The sequence below is a fragment of the Sorex araneus genome, chromosome 5, assembly GCF_027595985.1.
Source record: "Sorex araneus isolate mSorAra2 chromosome 5, mSorAra2.pri, whole genome shotgun sequence".
NCBI lineage: Eukaryota > Metazoa > Chordata > Mammalia > Eulipotyphla > Soricidae > Sorex > Sorex araneus.
The window spans coordinates 9,575,334-9,601,686 of record NC_073306.1 but is presented as its reverse complement, the minus strand read 5'-3'; the positions used below and the strand labels follow the sequence as shown (position 1 = coordinate 9,601,686).

The window sequence follows — 26,353 nt, the reverse complement described above, 5'->3', positions numbered from 1 at the left end:
CTGGAGGTAGATAAAATGTCAATTCTATTTGCCCTGTTCCTCTCTTAGAGGAACTTTTCTTAACCAGCCCTTTGAATTATATCCCCAGCCCCATCAACCATCAAAAAATATTTTACAGAATAATTTTACTTATTGCTTATCTTCTCTATGTTATAAGTAGGATCTCCCTTCCTGGTCTCTGTATACATTTTCTTCAATTCTCTATTAAAGGTGTAACTTAGCACCTGTGACACTGAAAATTTTTCTTTTGGTCACATGGAGTAAAACCCCAGAATCTGTGGTTTTCAGTGAGGAGAGAGACCATTTGTAAATATCCGAAATTCTTAGGACTCCCTCGGAACTGTTGTTGCCAGTTGACAAAGTCTCTTGGCCATAGCTGAGTGTCACAACCAAAGATGGGATTGCAATAATGCTGTTCAAAATTAGCAGTGTGTCTTTTCTAAAGAGAAACTGAATTTGGATTGAAATGGAAGTACTAGAGCTCATTCAAGAATATAAGATTCATACTATATTCTTGGTTTCTTTGGGGGTTGGGGGGATGAGGAAGGGGTAAACTCAGCAATGCTTAAAGCTTCCTCCTAGCTCTGCGCTCAGGGATCATTCCTGGTAGGTTCAGAGGACTGTATGAGGTTCCAGAGATTGAACCTTGGCTTGACCATGTGCACTGCAAGCACCCTATCTGCTGTACTGTAGCTCCAGCTCCTGTTTTCTTATCTCTTTAATAGCTTCATCTTTCCCCAAGTGGGGAGGGTGCATGCCTGGTGACCCTGTTAGCTGTCAAGGATCTGTCAGGATGTTGTGTTGATGGACCAATATCTGGCCACTTGAGAGCTCTGTAGCTGTGTCTGAATGAAATACACTTACACAAGTCAATTATTCATGCAAATGCTTTAACAACTCCCGATTCAGTGGGGACTTGGAGCTGACTTCAGCCAAGTTCACAGATGCTAAAACCTGGCATCGATAAAGTGTTCATTTCTTCTCCTAGAACCATCCTGAAACAAGCACATCGCTGTTCTGTAGCTTGGTCATCGGTCCTGTGTCTTTGGTTTCCTTTCCTTTCCCCATTCAAATCCTCCCGTGTTTCAATCAGTAAACTGTACGGTTCGATGTCATTTGGGATTTTGTCTTTGTGTTTTTTTTTGTTTTCCATTCCTTTATATTTCTTTGGTTCGTAGTGTCAGAAGATGATGTTTTTTATGACAAACTGCCCTCGTTTGAAAGGCGCTGTGAAACGCCTGCAGGTATGGTGCTAGCTGAGTGACCTCTGTAGCTCTCTAGACTTCAAAAATCCAAGCCATGTTGCCATTTGAATGCTCTCAATTTCATGGACATGCTACTCACCTCATGAGCGTCCAGTGCCTCTCAGATGCACCTTGTCTATTTTCTGTTCATCATGGAACTCGTGCCACTGAATATTTTTTTAAGTGAACATATGAAAAAGCTGCAGATTGCATGACAGTTTTTCAGTGAAAAGGTTCACCAAAGGTGAGATGCTCTTGCTTTGTGAATTTCCAAGGAAGGAATAATTTAACTGCTCCGAACTACCTGCTCAGGGACTGCTTTTTAAATAATAATAATAATAATAATAATAACAGAACTCCATAAGTCATCTTCTTTTTTCCTTGGTACATAATAAAGGTTGCTTTGTGTCTGAATGCCTAAGATGATTCTCGGGGTGGGGGCAGATAGAACTTCTTCTCCTGATATGAAGTTGGTATGCAGTGCTGTTGTTACTCAAACCTAAACTAAAATGTTTTCTACAACCCATCACTCAAGTTTATCTTTTGGAAAAACCTAGACGGGGATGACATTGAAGATGAAATGGGTACAAGTCGTGGCTCAATGTCCGTTTGCCCAAACTAGTGCAGTTAAAATATGCTGGTGCCCTGCATGGCCAGGAAGTCTTCCACTCCATGCACCCCAATGCCCGAGTGTCCAGCTGCCTCCCACACATGCCCATCCCGTAGGCCTCCATAGCTTTGCTTTTGCTTCCTGTATCCTGAACTAGAAAACTAGAATAGAGCAGAGTAACCCATAGGCTGCCCACTTTCCCTTTTTCCTGCACGCTTCTGGCATGCAGTGCCTTTACCCTCCCTGTAGTGAGATTGATGATTGGCTCTGTAACTCATACTGTGTCCTTCTCTCTCCCTCTCCTTAACCTTTCCCATCCCGCTTCAACTCCTGGCCATACAGAGAATGAACAGCCTTCCCTCGTTTGGTTTGACAGAGGAAAGTTTTATTTGACTTTTGAAGGTAAGTAGTGCATAGCATACCAGATTCTAATTTATACCCCTTCATCTTTTGTCCCCGTCCACTTTGCCCAATCCCAGTTCGTTTCTAAAGACCCGATCTCTCACTCTCTAGAGAAAAATGCTATGGCTACTTAGAAAATATTAAAAATGAAAGAAAATATTACCCGAATTTGATTTGTACAGGCTCTCCTATTTTCCATATTTTAAAATTTTAAGAGACTTTGCAGTTCATATTGGTTGCTTAATTAACTGTGGTCAATCAAAAAAATATAAACACCTTTTCTGTCCAAGGAACTTAACTCTGTCAACCAGGGCTCTTTGCTAACTTTTTTTTGCAAAAGGAATGTGATGCATATCAAGAACAGTGTGGTTGCTGTTGGCATGTAACTTTGTTTTGGACCATATTCCTTCTACAGCATCTATTGGGTGTATACTTATGTACACACACATAGTACTATAATAAAGAATGCTACATATGTAGAAGATTAGAAAGTGGAAAAAATGAGTGTTTCAGTAAGTTCTATTGACATCTGAAGTTTATTTGAATGACTGTAGTAACATAAATTATCACTCACTTTGCCATTTAGAATTTGAAAAATATACATGAACACAATGCCAGATGGCTAATCTAAATGCTGTATAATTTGTTATAATCTGCATTGAGGAATACTTTTCTCCCATCTTATATTTAAGTTCTAAGTTGTCTTAATAGTACAGGAATTTTATTTTTAAAAAATCATCTTTTTAAACTCATAATAGGAGGAAATTTAAATAACTTAACCTAATGGTTCATCTTATGCATAAATATTTACCATACCCGGCGGTGATGGGGGTTATTCTGCCTCCATGTGGTGCTCGAGGGTCACTTCTGAGGGTTGCCCAATGAATTATGCAGTCCCAGGGATGGACCCTTGCCTGTCCCTTCGCAGGTATGTGCAAAGTCTTTGCTCAGCCTGGAGAGCTCCCTCTCCTGCCATCTTTGTGTTTCTTGACAACAAAAAGCATTTTCATAACTGGACTGTTGTCTTTGGACATGATTCCAAACATTGGAATGACTGAGGTCTGTTTCGAAGGCATTTGGTGGTGTGGGATGGCTTTTTCTCTCAATTGTAAGTTTTCCTTCTAAGATGGCCCTGGAGATGAAAGTATTTAGCTTGAAGGAGGTTGACTAGTAGCAGAACACGTGTTGGGAATGAACAGTCCCTGAATCCCCTAATGCTTTGGATTGGCTCAGTGGGGAATAGATGGGTAGGAAGTCTCAAGAAAAGAGGGACACTTGACACATGGTACTGGAAACCTGCCTCACCTTGAGTTATTCATTTTAAAGTAACCAACTATGCGTCAGGGCTGGAGAGAGCTCAGTGGGCTGGAGTTATGTACTTTACATGTAGGAGGCCCACATTCAATTCCCGATACCACATAGTCTTCTGAGCACTGCCAGGAACAACCCACAACACCAAACCTGGAGAAGCTTCTGAGCACTGTTGCGTGTGACCCCAAACCCGAAAAGGTGAAAAATAAATATTTAAATGAACAATGTGAATCAAATATAAATATTAGTAAATGTATGAAAGATCATAAATGTGAAGCACATTTTAGTTTCATTTTATAAAGGTATTTTGTTAGTAAATAGCCCCTTAGCTAAAGTCAATGATGTTGCCGATGGGATTAATCTGGGATCCAGAACCCTACAGCATCTCACTGGGAACCAGGGATGTCATACAAGAGTTTGAACAGAAACTCCTTGGAGAGTCCAGCTCTGGGTTATCCTGGTCCCAGAATTTGCTCACAGGCACAGTTTCATAAAGACAATAGAAGCCACCAGATAAGTGTCCTACCTGCCTCACCAGCAAATTCTTAGCCAGCTAAAATTATTTAAAATGAACTTCAAGGAGAAACTGAAAATGACACCCCACCAGAGCAAGACTGTCTGTTGTAAGAATGGGGCAGGTTTGCTTACACGTATGTGCATCTGTCTGAGGGGTTTGTAGCTAGTGCAAGCTGAAGGGACTTTTAACTTTTCTGCTACTATGGCAAAATGATAGAGAAATGGCCATATATTAACATACCTTGAGACTAATGCTGCCATATTTATACTGCAAAAAACTTTGGTCAACATGTTATGCTGAATCACACTTCTGGTATATTTTTGGACACTCTTATTTTCCCTGCAGATATAAATGTAAACCTAATATTTATCATTATCTTTAATTCTTCATCCATAGAGTGTAGATCATTGTAACACTGTATCACTGTAATACCGTTGTTCATTTTAATTAATTTACTCGAGCAGGCGCCAATAATGTCTCCATTCGTCCCAGCCCTGAGATTTTAGCAGCCTCTTCTTACTCATCTTTCCCAATGATTGGAGGCTTCTTTCAAGGTCAGGGGAATGAGACCTGTTATTGTTACTGTTTTTGGTATATTGAATAGGCCATGGGGTGCTTGCCAGGGTGTAGATAAGGAAGAATTACACTTTTACTTTATTTTGAAGAAGTTTTACTTACTGGTAAAATAGAGTTAATTACATTAGTTTATCTTGCTGCTTTTCCCTTTAAGTACCAACCACTGGGGTCAATCAGGGGAAAATGTGTCAGCGATTGTCAAGCATTGTACTTTGAATCTATTTGGAGAGAAAATGAGTGTTTTACTCTCCAACGTTAATTTTCAAGAGAGACAGAAATTTATTAGCCAAGGTTCCTAACTCACAAGTATTTCAAAGCTTCCTGTTTTATTGATATAAACAACGTCACTGAAACTTCCTGTTTAAAGTTGGTCTTTGCCCCCCCCCCACCAAAATCTGAAGGCTATACAAAGCATTGTAGGCTTTTGATTAATTCTTTTAAGAACAGAACCAATAGATGATACCAGGTTTTCTGCTGCAGTGAAAAGGAGGAAAAAATACTCAGTGATAAGAGGAAGAGGTGATTGTAAAGTGTTGGGACAATTCTCTGAGCATTTGAAGCATCAGTATGTTTCCCAAACCATGGTGTCTCTCTGTGTGCTTTGCTTCAACACCTATAATAGCATCTTGCTTCGGGAATGGGGGATGGGGGAGGGACCCTGCAGAACTGCTCTCCTGGATGGCTTTGTGTCTGGCTGGTCGGCAGTCTCTCCTCGACACGCCGAAGCCTCTTGCCCACTCATTCCCAGATTGCTCTCCGACCCTGACGCTGCCATTCCTCCGGGCATCTGTGAATGCCTTTGGACCAGCCAGCAGCACCCTGCTCTACATTCACATGCTCTCTGCCCACTCACCCATCCGTTCCTCTCTGCATCCCAGCTCCCTTGAGGAGCCAAGAGACAGCCTTTGCCGTTTCTCAAACTTCCTGCCTGAGACAAAGTGGTCCTCTGATCACTGTCTTCTCCACTTCCTCACTGCCAGTCAGCTCCAGACCTGCAGGGGTTCCCTCTGCATTTATTACAGCTTCGCAGCACCTCAGCTTCCTATCCTTCCCCCGCCCCACCACATTTACCAGCATCACTGGAGTCTGCTTATAGGACTCATCCAATGCAGGCCTCCAGGTCCCTTTGCCTTTGTCACCTGCCACAGACTCCCACTCTAATGCACATCGTCTGGTTACATACATCCTAGACAAAGTCCCCACTAGCATGTGTTTTTTGGGACAGTTCATAACTGTTAGTCACCCTTCCTGTCATCATCATCATCATCATCATCATCATCATCATCTTGTTGAACATTGAATTTCTCAAGCGGTCTCAGTAACGTATCCATTCGTTCTAGCCCTGAGATTTTAGAACCCTCTCCTTACTCGTCCTTCCCAATGATGCCACATTGGAGGCTCTTTCAGGGTCAGGGGAAAGAGACCCAACATTGTTACTGGTTTTTGCATATGAATACACCACGAGGAGTTTTCGAGGCTCTCCCATGTGGGCAGGAAACTCTCAGTAGCCTGCTGATTCTCCCGGAGGGAGAACTAGGCTATAAAATGTCTGTTCCAGGAGCTTGCTTTTAAGTCTCTGGATGCTGGCCGTTGGTGGGATTACACGGCGCCGGGGGCAGTCCCTGGGTGTGACCAGCTAGCTACTCGAAAATGGGAAATTTGGGTGGAAGAGGCCCAGTCCTGATCCGAGCAAGCTTGGAGGTCTCAGCCCTGGGTCCCACATACCTGGGTTCCTCTGCCGGTACCTTCATGCATGAGGCTCCTCTGAACGTATGGAGAGGGGCCTTGAGCATGTACACCCTTCATGTACCCAAGGATTAAGTGGTGATTTTCTCCTTCAACAAGAATGTGCACATGCCCATGTATGCTTTCACTACCAGACAAGTCCCAAGGAAGGCCTAAAGATGTGATAAGTCCAGTCACGAAAGCTAGCATAGAGAGGGACAATGGAGAGCACTGCCCGCTGCAATGCTTTTAAAATATGTTTAGATTGGGCCACATCAGTCTAAAAGTTCAGGGGCCACTCCCGGTGGTACTCAGTGGACAATGCAGTGCCAAGTTGGAGCCCAGGGTCACTGCATGCAAAGCATGCACCCCAGCCCTTTGAACCATCTCCCTGGCCCTACAGATTGCAACATGAAATAGAGGAACCTGAAGTCTTGATGAATAGTAACTAACAGGCTCCTGCTTTCTTTGTGCAAAGGACTTGCCATCCATTATTTCATTTTATCTGTGCTAGTCATGCTAAAGGAATTCAGATGCAGGGAAACATGAGTGATTCCATCAGGTTCACTGAGTCAGGAAGAGCAGAGTGTGGATGGTGCAGGCTGCCTGGTTAAAGAGAGAAGATGATGTTTCTCTCCACAGCCTCTACAACAGCATGGCCTTCCGTCTCTGCACCAGCCCCTTGAAGTGGGTGGTACTGGGGTGGGGTCCCTCATCAAAATTTCCATCTCCTTGGTACTCTGCTGCACCGAATCTTCCCCTTGGCAGACACCTCTAGCTCTGGCCCCAAGTCCACCTCATTGTTGCTCAGGTTTTACACCCCTTTACTTTACTCTCTTCAGATTGCCCTGTGGAGGAGTGGGATTCTGCAAGGCCCTTACCCTTCTAGATCCAACAGGAATTGCTGAGCTTGTCTTTAAAACTGTTATCTTTGTGGGGAACAGTTAGTGGAGGCGATTTATACCTCCAATCTCCTTTATCAGGCTGCTCAATAGCACTCCTTAGTGATTCACACAAGTGTCTTACCCAAGTGAAGGGCAAATCTTTCACCTGTAGTCAAAAAAATAATGATTCCTTTGCCTGAGACTCACTAGAGAAAATAAAGTTAGAATGTAGGACCAACTATCTGGAAAGTAATTGCTTTTTTTTTTTTTTGTAAATTCACATTCAAGTAGGAATTGTATCTTGCCCTTTTTCAACCAAAGATGCAGTACATTTCTTGAGTATCAACTCTATAAATTACAATTTTATGTAGAACCAGGTTAGGGGTGGAGGGTAGAAACAATCACCAGTAAATGAAGACAAAACTGTCTTCATTAAGATAAGGGCTGGAGAGATAGGACTGTGGTAGGGCACTTGCTCAGCCCTGGTTTGATCCCCAGCTTCCCATATGGTCCCACCAGGAGTAATGATTCCTGAGTGCAGAGCTAGGAGTAAATCCTGAGAAACATATGATGTGACCCAAATCCCATCCAAACTTAAAATAATTCTGCAGTAATTCTGATTTTAATGTATGTAAGTGTTAAAATATAAAATCATTTTTAATTGAATAACTGAAAGTCACAGAGTGTCTATACATTAAGAGGATTCCAGTGGGACTGAACCTACTGGGTCAGCTGAAGTTTCTGTTAGAAATTTACTTAAATTTACTTTTCCAAAACATTAGAGTTGCTCTTTTCTGGAAATCTCTGATTGGACAGCTTGCTTGCTCTTCCACTAGTGCCCTGTGATCTCATTCTCGTTTCCTTGATCTCATTCAGGTTATCACACAATCTGCTTCTTAAGTCTGATGATTAGCTAGAATGACCCACTGAACTCAGGAGAGCGAGTTACATTATTTCACTGTTAATTATAGAGACACAATTCCGGAGCAGGAACAGGAAAAAGAACTATAAGGCATGTACTAGGTCTAGACCTTTCATGCATGTTCTTTAGCCATTCTCCCATACTTGGTTGTGATCACCATTGAGAAACGATTTGCTATATGGGTATTCATGGAGGTTTGTGACATAGCAGAACAATATCATTGGTGATGATTTGATAATTCATAGTGTTAGATCTCTCTCCAACCTTTCTCCCTGAAATATTGGGAAATGGGGCTCGAAGTTTTACTCCTCTAACTATGAAGTTGGTTCCTCTGGAGATGAGGATCCAGACTCCAAAAGTCCTGGTCTACGGAATGAGAAAGAATATGAATGACAAAGGCTGTCCTTCTTTTTTATCACTCAGATTATGAGGATTTTAGGAGATTTGCATGAGTAGCTGGAGAAGAGGCCAATAATAATAATAATAATTTTTAATAATAATAATATTATTATTTAACAATAATAATTTTAATAATTATTATTAAATAACAATTATTAATTATTATTAAATAATAATTATTTAATAATTATTATTATTTAATATTATTATTATTATTTAAAAGATGCAAGTTGCTCTATAGACATTCAAAATACACAACTTCATCACTGGAAAAATCTGGACAACAGTTTGATGTGCTGTCATGAAACTTCCAGTGCATGGGACAATCCTTTCTAAACACAGAAATGTATATTTGATATGCAGCAGTAGCAGTAAAAGAGAAAACCCATGCTCTCTTTTTGGGTATTTTTTGAAGTTAAGGATCTCTTGATTTATTGTTAGTTTGCAGTCCTGTGTAGGTTTGGGGAGTGCAGCTTCACACCTTCTATGAGTATAAGCCTCACAGTCCCCAATACAAAAGTTCTGGTGCCAAGAACTGCGTCACTGTATCATTGTCATCATTGTTCATCGATTTTCTTGAGCGTGTGCTGGTAACATCTCTATTCGTCCCTGTCACATGCTAGTGTAGCCCGATGGCGTATTGGGGGCTCTTTCAGGATCAGGGGAATGGAGACTGTCGTTGTTATTGTTTTCGGCATATCGAGTATGCCACGGGTAGCTTGCCAGGCTCTGTAGCTTGCTGGGCTCTCCGAGAGGGATGGAGGCTTTGGGGGCGGTCTCTAATCACCTTTACAGGTGTTCCCAGTCTATTGAATGTAAGCTTTTGGTCGACTGGCAAGTTATAACAATCTGCACACTGACAAACACACCCCTGCCTGCATTTCTGGGCAGTACTGGGTTGATCTCCTTGAAGTTGATGGAGTGTGCCTGGAGGTTGTTGAGCATCTGGCAGAGCAGGACCCTATTGCAGGGGCGTCTGTGCCTGGTGGAACATGTGTGCTGAGTCCCAGGTCACCCCACAGTGGATGAGCCACTGCACACACTGCCGCCACGGCTCTATGTCCAACAGTGCTGCAACTCTGCCCGGCCTGGGCAGGCAGCAACGCTGCGGCCGCCGCCATAGTTTCTTTGTGCCCCACCAATGCCATTCTGTCCAGATCTTGCAAAACAGCCGGCAATGTCCATCAGGAATCACACGTAGAGTTCCAGCAAGATCACGCGTAGATTTCCATGCCTGGCGTGCTGAGCCACGCCTTGTCTAAGGCGAGATGGTGAGCCAGGTTCAGGAGAGCGTGAGGGGCTCGGGTGGCATCGGCGCCATCTTTCCTCCAATCAAATATGGTGTGGTAATTATGGGAAATGAGTAGGGAGTGTCTTATGATGATGCTTAGGAATATGTTCACTTATACGTGAAACTTAGCCCGAGCACGTGGAAAGTGGCCTGGAGCGTGGCAGCAGTTGGGTTGTGGAGACCAGCTGCTGGAGCTGGGCCCCTTGGGGCGGGGAGGGCTCTCACCTGCTCCTCTCTGGGGCGCCCCCCGTGAAAACAGCCTGGCAGGGAGTCCAATGGCATGGTTCTGGGGGCCTCATTTTATGCTCCCTTCCAGGAGAAGCAGCCATGAGTTCTGGATGGTGGCAAGAACTATTCATATTAGTATCACCATCAGAAAAATGCCGCCAGGTTGGGTAATGATATCAGGCCATCACACGGTGTGTGAAAGGGAAACTAAAGCAAAACAAACATGGATGTACAGGAGTTGGGGTAGAATATTCCACCTAGTCACATCTTCTGCCCTGAGTCAGTGAGCAAAGGCACCTGGTTAGTAAAAGGGTCTTTTAATTTGGATTGAGCAGATGTGGGGCACTGCTGCCAAGAGTACGAACACCACTGAGCAGAGACCTCAGCCTCGGAGAGGGGATCTGTAGCCACCAGCTCCCGTTATCCACACTGCCACTCTGTGGGTCAGCGGCTGCTCAGGAAATCCCCGCAAAGTCATCAAATCCACATTTCTTAACCACCATAATACAAGTCTTGACTGTGCCCCTCGGTATATCTTGTGATCTTGAAATTGGAATGTCTGCAAGCATCTATTTTATCATGTTTTAAGTGGAAAGTAAAAAAGCCACTGTGGGATTATTAGGAAAATCCCAAGATGTGGAACTTTTTTCCTTGTTTATTAAACTGTACAATATGAAAAGTGTTGGGTTTTGTTTCTAAACCTTCATATTTTTCAGAGTAGTTTTGGATTTAGTCAAATTGGAGCAAAGATTTGGAGATTTCCCTTAAACCGTCCGTCCCCACCATAGTCTCCCCCATTAATTTCCTCCACCAGAGAAATTTCTGTTACAACTGAGGAAGCTCCAGTGTCTTGTGACACATTGTGACACAAAGAGTCACCATAGTCACCATTCCCTTTAGAGCTCACTCTTGGCTTTTGTACATTTCCTGGGTTTGGACACTTGTACCAAGACCTTTATCTATTGTGATAATATCATTAAGTAGTTCTACTGTCCTAAAAGTCCCCTATGCTCTGCCTATTCATCTCTCCCCACACCCCAGATCCGACAACCACCAATCTTTCTGTTGACCCCATGTTTTTGCATTTGATGTTACCTAGTTGTACTCATGCAGGATGTAGCTTTTCCAGATGGACTTCTTTCACTTGCCAGAAGAATTTCAATCTCAGGACCAAAGAGATAGTCCATTGGATAGTGGATAGGGCTTTTACCTAGCATGCGGCCAACACAGGTTCAATTCCCTACATTCTATGTAGCTCTCTGAGTACTATCAGGAGTAATTCCTAAGCACAAAGTAAGGAGTAATCCTGGAACATCACCAGGTGTGCCCCAAAACAAACAAACAAAACAAACATGAATTTTAGACTCTTCCATGACATGTTAGAACTTGCTTGCTCTGAAGAGTTTTTGGGTTTTTTTTTTAATTATTATTATTTATACTTTAAGTCACATTCAAGTAAATGAGGAGTATTAAGGGAAGGGAGCAAAAAGTTACTATAGTCATGGGGCACTTTTTTCTTATTATTGGTTCTGTGACCTCTTGAATCTCTAGTGATGATTCAACCCAGGAACTCCCTTGTGTATCTTCTTCCCTGGGGATAGTATGTTTTCTTCATTTTGCGGTCAATATAATCCTAAATGCACCATTTTTACTGTTCCTCACTCCAGAGCAAATGAGCACATTTGAGCAGCTGTGAAAGATGTGATTGTTGGACTGTCTTTGCTGTGTTCAACCTTGAAACCTTTTACTCTCCAGCGGAGGAAGAAACGAATTCCAAGTTTGGAGCCTACTTGCCTGGATGTAGAATCTGATTCTAAAATAGGGTTTCTCACCAGACTGAAGTTACCAGCTGAGAAGCTTAACAGGAATAGTGCAAAACTCTAAGCATTGAAAAGAATAGTAGCTATGTGTAGGCAATACTGAAACCTGAAATTAAGTTACATTATTCCCGAGATCAGAAAAAAGAGAGGATCATCACTTCTCAGCCTTTTGGCTAAGATCAAGTGTAGTATCAGAAAAAAGAGAGGGTCAATGATTGAATAGAAAAATTAAAGAATATTCATCCACTTAGTCCTTCATAAGACATTAGTTCACGAACATTCCATAAGCTCTTCTGGGCTATCTGCCCCTCTGTAGGAATGATGGGAGTGAAACAAGACAGCTTCTACTTGCAAGGAGTTCTCAAGAACTAGAAAAGAAGGCTCATTCTGTCAAAGGCTTATTGAGGTAATGCCACAGTTTATTAAAATAGTCTTAGAATGTATGAGTAATGGATAGCATTTAACTGAGGAGGATCTAGGATAACATTCTGGAGACTTGGGTACTACGGCCAGCCAACATTAAGGAATAAGAAGGCATTAGACAGCAAAGAGATTTGATTTTGAAGAAACAGCATGAGGCATCAGGAGGATGAGCACAGAGAGGTGAGGACTCTAAGTCTGAGAGATGATCTTGAGAGTAAGTATGGTATATTCTAAAAAGCTTTAAATATCAAGAGAACTTCTAATTGCTCTAGTTATGGAGTGATGGAATTTGGGGAATTTCTTGGAAAAGGAAGTAGTAGGCTGACCTCTTAGGTTTTGAGGTAGAGCATCAGGGAGAAGTCTGGGGATTGACCAAAGCAGTTCAAGGAAAGTAATGTGGACAGTTTCACTTTAACCTTTTTTTACAGATTTGGAAAATACCAATATGGTAGAAGTGTTTATCTCTGATGGGATGTAGAAAGCAGTGAAAACTTCCACCTGAGAAAAGGTGCCATTGTTAACTCAAAACAGTCTCTGAGAATGCTAAATTTGGTTGGAAGATCAAATGCATCTAAGAACTCTCAGCTTGGAGTCCCTGTCCAGCATCCATGAATAAAGACTAAAAAAATTGAAAATTGTGGAGCCATTGGTTTAAAGATAAATTCTGAGACCCTAACCTTCACCTGGGGGCAGGTGTGCATTCAGAAGCCATACTGGGAAAAGAATGGAAGGTGACTTGGAAGTCACTCCATCTATCCTTTCTTTGAACAGCCACATAAATATTAGGGTCTGGTTTTGAATGCATGATAGTCAGAGGTCATTTTTGTGCAAACTGTAAAGTATCCAGATCTTTTACTGATCTGTTTTCTCTCATTTATTCATGCCAGAAGCTGACCTAACTAGCTGGCCCAGTTGAACTCTAAGTAAGGCGGTACGTCTAAGTAGCAGATAGGACAATAGCAGACGGAAAGCCTAAAATGAAAACCATCCACCTTTGAGATGGTAGTTATCACAAATACAAGCCAACGTAGAGAAGATTCATGATCTCCCTTCTCTTAATGGCTCCCCAACAAAGCTTCTGGTTCTTTCTTAGGTATGCGTCCTTCACAAATACAAATGTAATGACTTGCATGAACTCCAAAAATAACGGGTTATTTGCATTTCTTATGGGTAGAATGAAAATTTGAAAAAAAATGGTAGAAGGTCTCGTTTTCTTTTTTCATGTGGTAGTAGCTTTAAAAAAAAAACATTGAAACTTCCTACGATACCTGGAGAAAGCCTAGGGACTGGCATAAAGTCACATTCAAAAGAATTGGTCATTTATATGACACTTTACACCTTGGCTTAAACTACCTCTCATGGGTGCCTTGGTATACATGCATCGAGACATAACTGTAGCTAATATCTTTAAGCAAAGATGAGTAATGCTGTCATTTTGTAGGGAAGGTCTCAAGGGCCAAGTATTCTAGTAATACTTAGCCAACTCGACAAGACTGTTCAGTTCTTGGGTCCTGTGATGTGATGTTTCTCAGGGTTCTGCAGTGTTGGAGACTGCCAGGACCATCCTGTCCAGCAGTGCTCACGGGCCTCCTGGGCTTCACAAAGCAGTGGTCAGGGTGGAGTTGGTCTCCTAAAGAGCCAGGCATGGACCTCTGGGCCTTGCTCATACAAGGCATGCAAGCCAATCCTCAGTGATGCTCCCCCAGACTCATCCTCATTATTTTGTGTGTCTATATTGTATAGAAAATGTATTATGGCTATGCATGGGGGGACCCAGGAGTGCATGCTAATTGGGACACCCCCACCCAACCTCCAATCCTGGGGCCCTATTTTTTTTTTTGCTTTTTGGGTCACAGCAGGCGATGCACAGGGGTTACTCCTGGCTCTGCACTCAGGAATTACCCCTGGCGGTGCTCAGGGGACCCTATGGGATGCTGGGAATTGAACCTGGGTCGGCCACGTGCAAGGCAAATGCCCTACCTGCTGTGCTATTGCTCCAGCCCCAAGGGGACCCTATTTTTAAAGATGTTTTATGCTAGATACAACTGCAAACTTCCACATTTCTCCATATTTACTGATTCTGCAATCATTTTCAGAGTCTGTGCTGTGTTCCCTGTGGCTCGAATAGCGGAAACAATGAATTATTTGTAGAACAAGGCCTTGATGGGATTGCTCTAAAGAAGGTGACTGCTAGGGCTGTCATCATTCTTGGCAAGTACTTATCGAGTCTCTCACAGAGTTTATGTGCACGATTCATCAAAAGTCACCGTTATGAACAGGAAAGACACATTTCTGTCTGCCTGGTGCAACAGAAGTCAGGCATTAAACGCGGAGCTGCCATAATGTGCAGGGAATGTTATGTGTGTAGTCGTATGTGCCTGAAACACTGCCAGGTGTGGCCCTGAAACCAAAATATCAGAGAAACGATGTGGGTATTTTGGAGCTTCCCAGCAGGAAGGCTGCTTTAAAATGAGGGTGACCTTCTGGAGGAGGGGACGGGAGCAACAGCGAAGCCAGCATGGAGCCTGCTCTGTAAAAACAGAAAGGTTGCTGCATTTGAATTCTAACATAGTATGCAAAATGTAAATGTCAACCTACTGGACATTATCTTAAAATAGAGAAAGAGTTCCCAAATAACTGCTATCTGTTTTTTTTTTCTCAGTAGACCCACCCACTTACATACATGCAGAACAGATGAAGAAAGAGATACAGATTGCATTTTAGTAGTATATGCAACAGAGAGAGCCAGTGTTCCTGCATGCATGCTTGTGACAGTGGGTGCAGTGATGTGTGTACGCCGGCCTCAGCTCTAGAATTCACCTTCCGGGTCTGAATGAGAGCCTCGGCACAGGATGCAGTCTTAGCTAAGTGGCTACCATCCCTCGGTCTTGGTGTGCTCCTGTGAAACTAGAAGTCTCAGTAGCGCAAAGGTTCTGCTCCAGCTTCCATAGCCAAGCCATGAGATCAGTTGGCACTCCAGCCTAATGCCATACATTCATTCCTTCTGTCGTGCCCCTTTTCTTTCATTCTCGCCTGCCTTGGAACAGGTGGGCCATGCGGCCTCTTCCACACCTGTCAACTCGACCTGCTGTGAGCAGCAACCCGGTCCTGTCCTGTTAACCAGGACAAGCCGTCATTTGCTGCTTCTGGAATGCCGGAATGATTTGCAAATCGAATGCTTCTTCCCTGCTGCCCTCTCCTTGGCCAGAGCCTGGCAGGAAAGCTGATTTGTTCAGACTAACAATCTGCCCGCTGCCTTGCTCCTCGGGGTGCTGTGTTCATGCCAATGGGGGCCCAAGCGAGGAACTTGTCTTGCGTTCAAGAATTTGTAAGTCACAGCCTTGCTGCAGGTAGCAAGGGTTTCTGGCATCCTGCGTGCACGGTGATTCCACAAGGTTCTGGCATGTAATGCCCATGTCTAAGCCCGTTTTTATGTCTGGAATGAGGAGGCTTATTTTTATTTATTTATTATCGAGGCCCTATGAGTTCCACCAGTGCTCATGTTGGTGGGTTAAGAATGTGGTGCTGGGGTCGGAGCGATAGCACAGTGGGTAGGGCGTTTGTTTGCCTTATACACGGCTGACCTGGGTTTGATCCCCGGCGTCCCATATGGTCTCCCAAGCACCACCAGGAGTGATTCCTGAGTGCTGAGCCAGGAGTAACCCCTGAGCATCGGTGGGTGTGACCCAAAAAGAAAAAATAAAGAAGAATGTGGTGCCGTGGCTCCATACCCATCACCGGCATGCCCACATCCCTCCATCCCCATCTCTAGGGTCCTTCTGATTCCATCCACCCAGCTGCACTATCCCCCTGTCCGACAGACAGACTCAGGCGAAGGAGCCTAGGCTGCTATGTAAGGCTCACGGCACTATTTTATCCAGAAACACACCCTTCCTTGTGACTGGAGGGGCTTGCACAGGGGTTACGATGCATGCTTTGCACATACCTGATACCCCAGCATCACAGTGTCCCCAAGATATGGCCCCTTGGAGGCCTGTGGGGGCCCCAAAGTATTGCCTGGTGGCCCAGGGATAATCCCAGCACTGCAGGGCTGGAGGAGCTATGCATCCACTTTCCCTCACATTGGCAGCACTGAGAATTGCAAGGAGGGACCCCAGACCTCCTGAGCACTGCTTGGGAGTCCTCATACACAGACACAAATACCATTTTTCAAAGTATCACCAAAAGTTATTTTGGGAGCGAGAGAGGGGAGAGGGGAGGAGAGGGAGAGAGAGAGAGAGAGAGAGAGAGAGAGAGAGACAGAGAGACAGAGAGACAGAGAGACAGACAGAGAGAGAGAGAGAGAGAGAGAGAGAGAGAGCACTTGTTGGGCTGAGCACAGGCTTTGCATATAGGAGTTCTGGATTCAGCCCCCAGTACCACATGGCCCCCTGAGCACCACCAAGAGATAGCCTGAAGCACTACCAGGTGTGACCCTAAAACCAAAATATCGTATTTTTGTCCATTCTAGAACTCATTCATCTAAGTACTGTACTAGTAAATGAGAGGGTTTATTAAACAAATTTTGTTTATGAAAATTTAGAATCCCAATCAAACCTTTTACCACCACATATTATAAAATTTTAGTTACATTTTACTTCTTTAAAGGTCCCTATTTTGCAGTTGGAGAGATAGCAAAGGAGTTAAGGCATTTACCTTGCTCACAACCAAACTCTGATTCCAAGCATCGCATATGGTCCCTGGTGCACAGAGCCAGGAGAAGTCTGAGCACTGCCAGTTGTGACACAAATCCAAAAAAAAAAGGAGGGTGAGGAAAGAAAGAAAAAGGAAGGAAGGAAGGAAGGAAGGATGGAAGGAAGGAAGGAAGGAAGGAAGGAAGGAAGGAAGGAAGGAAGGAAGGAAGGAAGGAAGGAAGGAAGGAAGGAAGGAAGGAAGGAAGGAAGGGAGGGAGGGAGGGAGGGAGGGAGGGAAGGAGGGAGGGAGGGAGGGACAATTTGGTGGCTTGAGGGTTTGATGAAGTTTGATTTTGGAGCTGGGCTATTTACATGTCAGGCATGAGTGGGGGTTGCTGGGCCTTCTGCAAGTTAAGGACCTTTCTTTGAAATATGTCACAATGAGGTGGAACAGTCAAATGACTTTTTTTTTAAATTTTGTTTTATTGAATCACCATGTGGAAAATTACAATGCTTTCAGGCTTAAGTCTTAGTCATACAATGCTGAAAAAACCATCCCTTCACCAGTGCCCATATCCCACCACCGAAGACAAAAAAAAAAACAAAACCACAGTACACCTCCCATCCCGCCCACCCCCGCAACCCCCCCCCCACCTTGTAACTGATAAATTTACTTTACTTTCTATTTACTTTGGTTACATTCAATATTTCAACACAAACCTCACCATTATTATTAGGAGCACCCCACTAGAGTCAGACCTGTTGTGAAGAGAAATGAGGTCACGCGGCCGCGCGGTTTTGTATTTCTGTACTTTAACAACTAAGTCCAAGGAGATTCCTTCTGGATATTCGATCATTGCAAGCTTGTAAACCCCATCTGTGGTCGTCATAATATGGCGGTCCCCACGCCCTTCATCCCAGGGAAGGGACAGGAGAGAGAGAGAAATACCTTTCCCCTCCCGGGCGGGCATGGGGTCGAAGCTTAGTTCTCTGGCAGGAAACAATCTGCTAGGAGCAGTCCATGTTGTAGTTGGTTCAGCTGGGTCTGGATTCACGCGGGTGCAGCTGTGGAGGAGCCGCACACGCGTGCGGCCCCCGGGGTCACATCTCGGCACCTTAGGGTGTGTGTATCACCTGGGTGCCTCCTGCTTACTCACAGGCAGAGGGGAAAACTGCTGGATGAGTTGAAGCCTCCAGTTTTACATCTGTAAATAAGGGATAATCACAGTGTTTATGCTCAGGATTAAGAGTTCATTAAGTAAATCCCCTACCATAGTTCTTGGTAGGAAGCAAATCTATAGATATCTTTTGTTGTTGCAGTACCATTTTTGTAAGTCAGAAGACACAGGGTAGTATTTTAATTTTCCCACTTAGAGCAGAATGACTTTGGGCTCCTGAAATAGCCATGATCACACCGATCCTGTTGATCCCTTCAACGTACAAAGAACACCAGGTCACGTTAATATCTGCAATTTTATCTACTAAGGGACAGCATAAATACTGGTTCTAGCTTGAATTTTTTAAATGATTATTGCCGATTGTAATATCATAAGTACAATCTTAAACTGTCCTCTAGCTTCATCTCTTCTTGATCTTCCATTAGTATCTGATCGTGTAGTCCCTTCCACATTTGAAGTTTGAGAAGGAACAGACATGTTCCAAGCATTTTCCATATCTCCTGAATCTAGCACAACATGTAATTTTTACAGGAACTGCCACTTGAATGAGCCAAAAGAGAAACATGCATTTAACCTGCACATTTGTCTCCTGTTTGGGTCCAAACCTTGATCAAACTTTTCCAACAGCTATAATATCCACCAACGCGTGGGACCAAAAATAAAAAAAGAAAGAAATACGCATGCAGGCAGAGAATGTGTTGATCTTAGGATTGTTCTAAGGTGTTATTGTTCTTGCCATCACAAGCTATTGATTGAAAGGACCTGAAAACCCTCATCAGTGTTCAGTCAAGAATCTCTTTCCTGGGGGGGGGTGGAGCAATAGCACAGCGGGTAGGGCATTTGCCTTGCATGCAGCCGACCTGGGTTTGATTCCCAACTTCTCATATGGTCCCCCGAGGACCACCAGGAGTAACTCCTGAATGCAGAGCCAGGAGTATCTCTGTGTGTGACCTAAGAAGCAAAAAAATAAATAAAAATTAAAAAGTGTTTAAAAAAAAAAGAATCTATTTCCTGGGGGCTGGAGCAATAGCACAGCGGGTAGGGCATTTGCCTTGCACGCGGCTGACCCGGATTCAATTCCCAGCATCCCATATGGTCCCCTGAGCACCGCCAGGGGTAATTCCTGAGTGCAGATCCAGGAGTGACCCTTGAGCATCCCCAGGTGTGATCCAAAAAAAGCCAAAAAAAAAAAATCTCTTTCCTTAGAGGCCATGGGAGCATGCCTGCCACATGGAGACATGGGTTCTAACCCAAGCACAGAGCCAGGAGTAGCTCCTGACCACCACTGAGTATGACCCAAATAAACAAACCAAAATCTCATTTTTAGTGTTTTTCTTAATTTTCTATCAAAACACCTTGAAAGAACCAACTCTAATTCAACAACCACAGAAAATCAAAGTTCACCCTGACAAAATCTCAGTCACAAAAACAACAGTATCAAAGTGTTTTTCCCAGGACACGCTAAGCTAAGGGCTTCACTACCGCTCTTCCTTTTGACATGAAAAGGCTTCTCCCCACAAGCCTTGGACATCGATACTATTGTCGTGTATTCTGAGTAGTGGAGTAAATAACTTGCCACTGGTCCTATAGATTGCGGATGATGCCAGATTGACGGCCAACGCTGTCTGAGTCCCCAGCCCAAGCTTCCTTCTCTGAGATCACCGGGCATCAGCATCTGTCCCGCTGCTCATTTAGCAATCAGTCTTGCAATGAAATCATCTCATGGTGCTGTCACGAGCTATTTTAAGCTCATTTGCGCATGTTATTGCTCTTAGGTTTCTATAGGTTTGCCTCATTTCCTGAAAAGCTTGCCTCTTTGTGGAACACCGGTGCTGCCTTGCACATTCTCCGGAAATGGGGTCCTCCCAAACCTCTTGGGAATGCTTATTGTTTTCAATAAGCATTTTGGTTTTGTTTCTGGTTCTAATTGTTTACACAAGCCTTTTTATTTTTTTACTTTTTTATTGAATCACTGTGAGATAGATCCTTACAAAGCTGTTCATGATTGGATTTCAGTCATATAGTGTTCCAACGCCCATCCCTCTACCTCCTCCACCAGTGTACATTTCCCAGCACCCGTGTCCAGGTTCCCTCCCATCACCTCCAGCCCCCATCCCCTGCCTGCCTCTATGACAAGCACTTTCTCTCTCTCCCTCTCCCTCTCCCCTCCCCCTCTCCCTCTCCCCCTCTCCCTCTCCCTCTCTCTCTCTCTCTCTCTCTCTCTCTCTCTCTCTGTCTCTCTCTCTGTCTCTCCCCTCTCCCTCTCCCTCTCTCCTGATTTTGGGCACTGTGGTTTGCAATATTGATAATGAAAGGCTTTTAACAGTCAGTTCTTCATTTTAACAGTCAGTGTGATCATTCCCAGCTATTATTATCATACCGGTCTCTTGTCTCTCTTACCTACCCTCAGCCCCACACATAGTGATTAGATCCAACCATTGACCTGTCCTCCTAACCCCTGTTTTTCCTGGCCATGGACATTGGTCTTCCACTATATATTATTTTTATACGCCACAAATTAATGCAGTCATTCTATATCTATTCCTCTCCTTCTGACTCATTTCACTCGGCATCATACTTTCCATGTCCATCCACTTACAGGCAAATTTCATGACATCATTTTTCCTGAGAGCTGCCTAGCATTCCATTGCGTAGATGTGCCATAGTTTCTTTATCCACTCGTCTGTTCTTGTTGTTTCCAGATTCTGGCTATGGTCAATAGTGCTGCCATGAACAGAGGAGCGCTGATGGTGTGTCTGCTGTGTGTTCACACACGTTTTAATGCATGTACCCGGTTTAAAAATCATAGGATCCTGTGCTGGAGAGATCATTCAAAGGGTGGGGGCATATGCCTGGCATGTGGAGGCTCTTGGTTCGAGTCCTGGCACTTCGTGGTTCCACAGCACTACCAGGTGCAGCTCTAGTGGACAGCAGAGCTGGGCCTGAGCAGTACCAGCTGAATAGCACCTGGGCAGGCCCAGGGATCCCTGAGTACTGCTTGAGCGATCTCTCCTCCAAAATGAAATCAGAAAATCCTGAAAAAGAAATTAGGGTTTTAGGATCTTTTGGCTTCATTTTATCAGCACCATGCTCTCACCAACTGAGCTCATTGATTTTAGACCTCATGAAACTGACATTCCCAAGGTCCCCACATTAGCTGTTAACTTGGAACAACAGCCATAAACCCCAATTCCTTGAGTTGGTGTCTGGCAACGATTTCATACATTTGAAAATCTTTTCTGGGTCTTCTTTGTCCTCTTAGGCTACAAAGTTAGACTTTCTTGCCATCTGTAGTCATTCTCCTGGTGATCGTTTAGTTTTCCAACAAGTAAATTAAACCAAGATTCTCTACAGTGCTGTGGGGGCACAGAAATCCTTGTGGATTACTATCAGAGTTTCTATTGAATATAAACTTAAAAGGCAAAATGATCAGGGCTGGAGTGATAGCACAGCAAGGAAGACGTTTGCCTTGCATGCGGCCGACCCAGGTTCAATTCCCAGCATCCCATATGATCCCCCGTGAACTGTCAGGAGTAATTCTTGAGTGCATGATCCAGGAATAACCCCTGTGCATCACCGGGTGTAACCCAAAAAGCAAAAAACAAAAAAAAATTTTTTTTCTTAAAATATGAAACTAAGCTGCCGTACTTAGTGATCAGAACTTTGTCTGCCTCTGTTCATCCCTATCTGTAGTTCTAAAACTAGGTCTAAGGAAAAGACTTTAATCCTTAGTCTAAGACCTTAGGTCTAAGGAAAAGAAATCAGTATTCTTTTCTTACAAAGGAAAAGAATGTTGATTTAGGAAAAAATGAAGTTAGAATGATAAAAGTAACCTAGAAGTTAGAAAACGCTATAGAGTAATATATGGTTGTTGAAAATGACATATGAATTATGTAATAATAATGAAATTTATGCTATAATGGAAAAGGTAAGATATAAAAATTTCATATTCATTGTAATACAGAGAAGTGAGAAGAAATTAGAACTCTTTAAGTTGTGGTTTCTTTTAAAATGAAAGATTTGTTGGTCAAGTTTCCTTTAAGAGAGCCGTTATACTTATTTATGTTCCCTTCCTTTCTCCTGGATTTCGCAGTGTCTGGGATGACACACTTTTGTTGAGACACTAAAAATCCCAACCAGAATGCCATCAGGATGGCCCTTGGGGACACGGGTAGTGCTGGGGATCAGTCCCTCTGCCTCAAGCCTCCAAGGCAGGCTTCTCCCTCTGAGCCACATTTCTCTCCTTCCCTGGCCTCTGTGACTAGCCTACAGGAAGAAGGACGCTAGTGCCCAGTGGCCACCATGGCTGAAGTCCTGGGTTGTAGGAAGAAGTGGGAGAAGGCAGGCATGGGAGAGTAATCTACTTTCATGACTCTTCCTAGCTCCTGGAAGAAAACTCCACAGACTGGGTGGCTTATAAATAACGAATATTTTGTTTCTCCCACTTCTAAAGGGACACCATGCTGGCATACAGTCAGTTCTGGTGCAAACTCACCTCTCGTGAGTTGCCAAATGTCTCAGCATGCCCTTCCTTGGGGCCTTTTGTATGTGGCTGTGAGTCCCGTTCATGAGTGTCGCAGCCTTATGACCTCATCACCTCCCTAAGACCCTCTTCCTAAGGCCATCTCTCTGGATATTAGGTTTTAACATTAGGTTTGAATTGGGAGGCAACGTGATATTATTACACTAAAAAGTTTGCTCCTGGGCTTAGAGATAAGTGTTTCCTCTGATGAGCTTTTAAGCAAAGCAAAAGACTGTAAAACCAGCATTTGCCAAGGATTTCTGTTTATTTGGCATTGACCCATCCCAACAGGCAAATTGTTTGGAACCCAGTTTTTCATGTTCTCCCACCAAATCACAATTGTTTAGTTAGTTTTTAAACTTCAAATTTAACGATTCTTTTGCTTTTTGGGGGCCACACCCAGCAGTTTGGGGTGGGAGGGGCAGCTGCCAGTAATGCTAAGAAGCCCAGACTAAGAACCAAGCCTGAGAACTTCCTTACATCCTTAATGAATTCCTTTCTAATACATGCGGAACTTCTGATTCATGCTCCTGGTTATTATGAATCACTCAGTCGTCAATTTACTTGAGAAGACCTTTAACCACTGATTCAAAAAAAAACATGAAAAACTATTCAGTGCTTTGCAGAGGGAGAAAAAGTGCTTTGGCATCTTTTTATCTACTAACACTTGCAATTCTCACCAATTGTATTTTCTTTCAAGAGGTTTCCTCACCTCCATGAGGGTCCCCTGCCCTGCTTTTTTTTTCTTTTTGGGTCACACCCAGCGATGCACAGGGATTACCCCTGGCTGTGCACTAAGGAACCACCCCTGGCGGTGTTCAGGGGACCCTATGGGATGCTGGGATTTGAACCCGGGTCAGCCGCGTGCAAGGCAAATGCCCTACCCGCTGTGCTATCGCTCCAGTCCCAGCCTGTCCTGTTTTCTTCCACACAGTGACCTGAATTCAAAACCCACTGTAAACCCCGTCCCCCCTAGTTCTAATACTTCAGACTTTCGCTCTGCCACAGAGTGTCTTAACCTCAGATCAGGACACTCAAAGACTTCTAAGATTCTGATCATTTCAAATGATACAAATGTTGCAGATGTGCTCTCTGCTCTGAAAAGCACCCGTAGATTTGTTATAGGTTATAAATATCAGTAGTTATCAGCAGCTATGATTCAAAAGCCTGTAAATCACTTATAAAATAAAAACAATTTATAATTATTATACGAAACAAACCCTTATAACCTAATCCCTTTTCTATTTCCAGATCTGACTCATCAATACACACAAACACACAAAATAATGACACTTTTGTTTATCAAAATGTTATCTATATGCTAACCTTTATACTTGTACCTTTGTTGGACTGTCTTCTTTTTCCTTTTTGCCCTTTTTTTCATAGAATTTCGCTTCTACCAAAATATCAATAAAATAATCAATTATTTTAATCCAGATATATCTATCGCCTTACCAAACACCACATTTCAATAACCTGGTGACTATGAGTCTGATTGAGTCATCATCTAAGTCTCTCCTCAGTTTCTCAAAAAAAGAAAGAGAGAAAGTGAAAGAAAGAAAGAAAGAGAGAGAGAGAAAGAAAGAGAGAAAGAAAGAAAGGAAGGAAAGGAAGGAAGGAAGGAAGGAAGGAAGGAAGGAAGGAAGGAAGGAAGGAAGGAAGGAAAGAAGGAAGGAAGGAAGGAAGGAAGGAAGGAGGAAGGAGGGAGGGAGGGAGGGAGGGAGGGAGGGAGGGAGGGAGGGAGGGAGGGAGGGAGGGAGGAAGGAAGGAAGGAAGGAAGGAAGGAAGGAAGAGAAAGAAAGAAAGAAAGAAAGAAAGAAAGAAAGAAAGAAAGAAAGAAAGAAAGAAAGAAAGAAAGAAAGAAAGAAAGAAAGAAAGAAAGAAAGAAAGAAAGAAAGAAAGAAAGAAAGAAAGAAAGAAAGAAGCCCCAACAGTTAGGAAGGCTTTCTCTCTAAGACCTTACATAGATTTTCAATAAAGAACTAATGAATGAAGACATCAAAAGAGCTAGTCTATCACAGGCCATATTCTGTAGTGCCAAGTGCTTACTTCTAGTTCAGTGTTCAGGGATCACTCCTGGCAGGGCTCAGGGAACCTGAGTGGAGGGGTGCAGGGGGTTGCTGTCCTACCATCTGGCCCCTCCAGGAATCTTTAATATGTGCAGATGCATGTGACTTTACTTTGGAGATGCGACAATGGATTCCTCACCATGAGTCCCATGAAAGGACAGTATAATTCTGTCTTGGTGTGGGGGACTGTGGAAGCTTTATGTCATAATTCCTTCCTCTTACATTTAAAAGTCTTTTCTGGGTTTCATCCCTAGTACCCTATATGTTCCCCTGAACCTACCAGTAATGATCCCCCAGTCACAAAGCAAGGAGTAAGCCCTGAGCACTGCCAGGTGTTGCCCTCCAGTTTTTTTAATTAAATAACTATGATTTACTAAGTTAATGGTAGTTAAGTTTTATATAGTGTTTTATATAGTGTTCTAGCACCACTCCCATTAATGTCAACTTTCCTTCACCAGTGTCCCCAGATTCCCTCCCACCTGCCCACCTCCAGCCTTTGAATTAGAAGAACCCAATTTAACAGCCTTATTGCACGCAGCCGATCTGGGTTTGATTCCTCCACCCCTCTCAGAGAGCCCAGAAAGCTACTGAGAGTATCTCGCCTGCACGGCAGAGCCTGGCAAGCTACCCGTGGCATATTCGATATGCCAAGAACAGTAACAACAAGTCTTACCATGGAGACGTTACTGGTGCCCGCTCAAGCAAATCGATGAGCAACAGGATGACAGTGACAATGACAGTGACTGGCAGCAAGACATAGACATGTAGACACTAATTTAAAACTCACCCAAGGGTACTATAAACATCTGCTTGCTCCCAAAGGACACTAGGTTACTAAGGACACAATAATGATTACGCTTGGCACCTAAGCACTACGTATACATTTATACACAACTGAATATCAATCTGAAATGCTCTGCATCTCAGTTGTGCTAGTCTGAGCAAGTTTATAAATGCACAACCTTGGTACCATCAACTACACAGTCATGCTAATTTTATAGTTTTGTAGATTATATGGGACTGGAGGGATAGCACAGCGGGTAGGGTGTTTGCCTTGCACACGACCGACCCAGGTTTGATCCCTCCGTCCCTCTCGGAGAGCCCAGCAAGCTAACGAGAGTATTCCACCCGCATGGCAGAGCCTGGCAAGCTACCTGTGGTGTATTCGATATGCCAAAAACAGTAACAACAAGTCTCACAATGGAGACGTTACTGGTGCCCGCTCGAGCAAATCGATGAGCAGTGGGATGACAGTGATACAATTCAGTGCTACCATTAGTTACAAAGTTATTCCTAGTTGAGTTTCAGACACACGGTGTTCTAGCACTAGTTCCACCACCATTGTCAACTTCCCTCACCAGTGTCCCTAAACTCCCTCCCATACTCCTCTCCTCCAGCCTGCCTCCTTGGCAGGCATTTTTTTTAAGTTTGGTGGTTGTAGTTTGGATTGTGTGCTTTCAATGTTGTTGAGTCTGTGTGGCTTGGATATATAGTCTACCAGCCCTCTACACCACTAATGTGCGTGAGGTCCTTGACCCCAGACCCTGTACTTTTCCATCTGCTGCTTCTTGCTACTCACCTCGGTAGTAGTTTCTCTC

At 43.6% G+C, this 26,353-nt stretch overlaps 1 protein-coding gene and 1 pseudogene across 19 annotated transcripts in view; both read left to right on the top strand.

Annotated features, from left to right (window-relative positions):
• SGIP1 (SH3GL interacting endocytic adaptor 1) overlaps positions 1–26,353 on the top strand; it is a 248,289-nt gene that overhangs the window by 183,453 nt on the left and 38,483 nt on the right. For 8 of the 19 annotated variants that reach the window (XM_055140808.1, XM_055140807.1, XM_055140813.1 and 5 more), the window contains one exon: positions 1,179–1,244. The exons of 4 other annotated variants lie outside the window; for them this stretch is intronic. In XM_055140808.1, the coding sequence (XP_054996783.1) occupies positions 1,179–1,244 (66 nt within the window). Of the gene's footprint in view, positions 1–1,178; positions 1,245–2,196; positions 2,257–26,353 lie in introns of all 19 variants that reach the window. 7 more of the 19 variants (XM_055140811.1, XM_055140824.1, XM_055140827.1 and 4 more) reach the window with 2 other exon arrangements.
• Positions 12,083–12,237, top strand: LOC129405162 (U2 spliceosomal RNA; annotated as a pseudogene).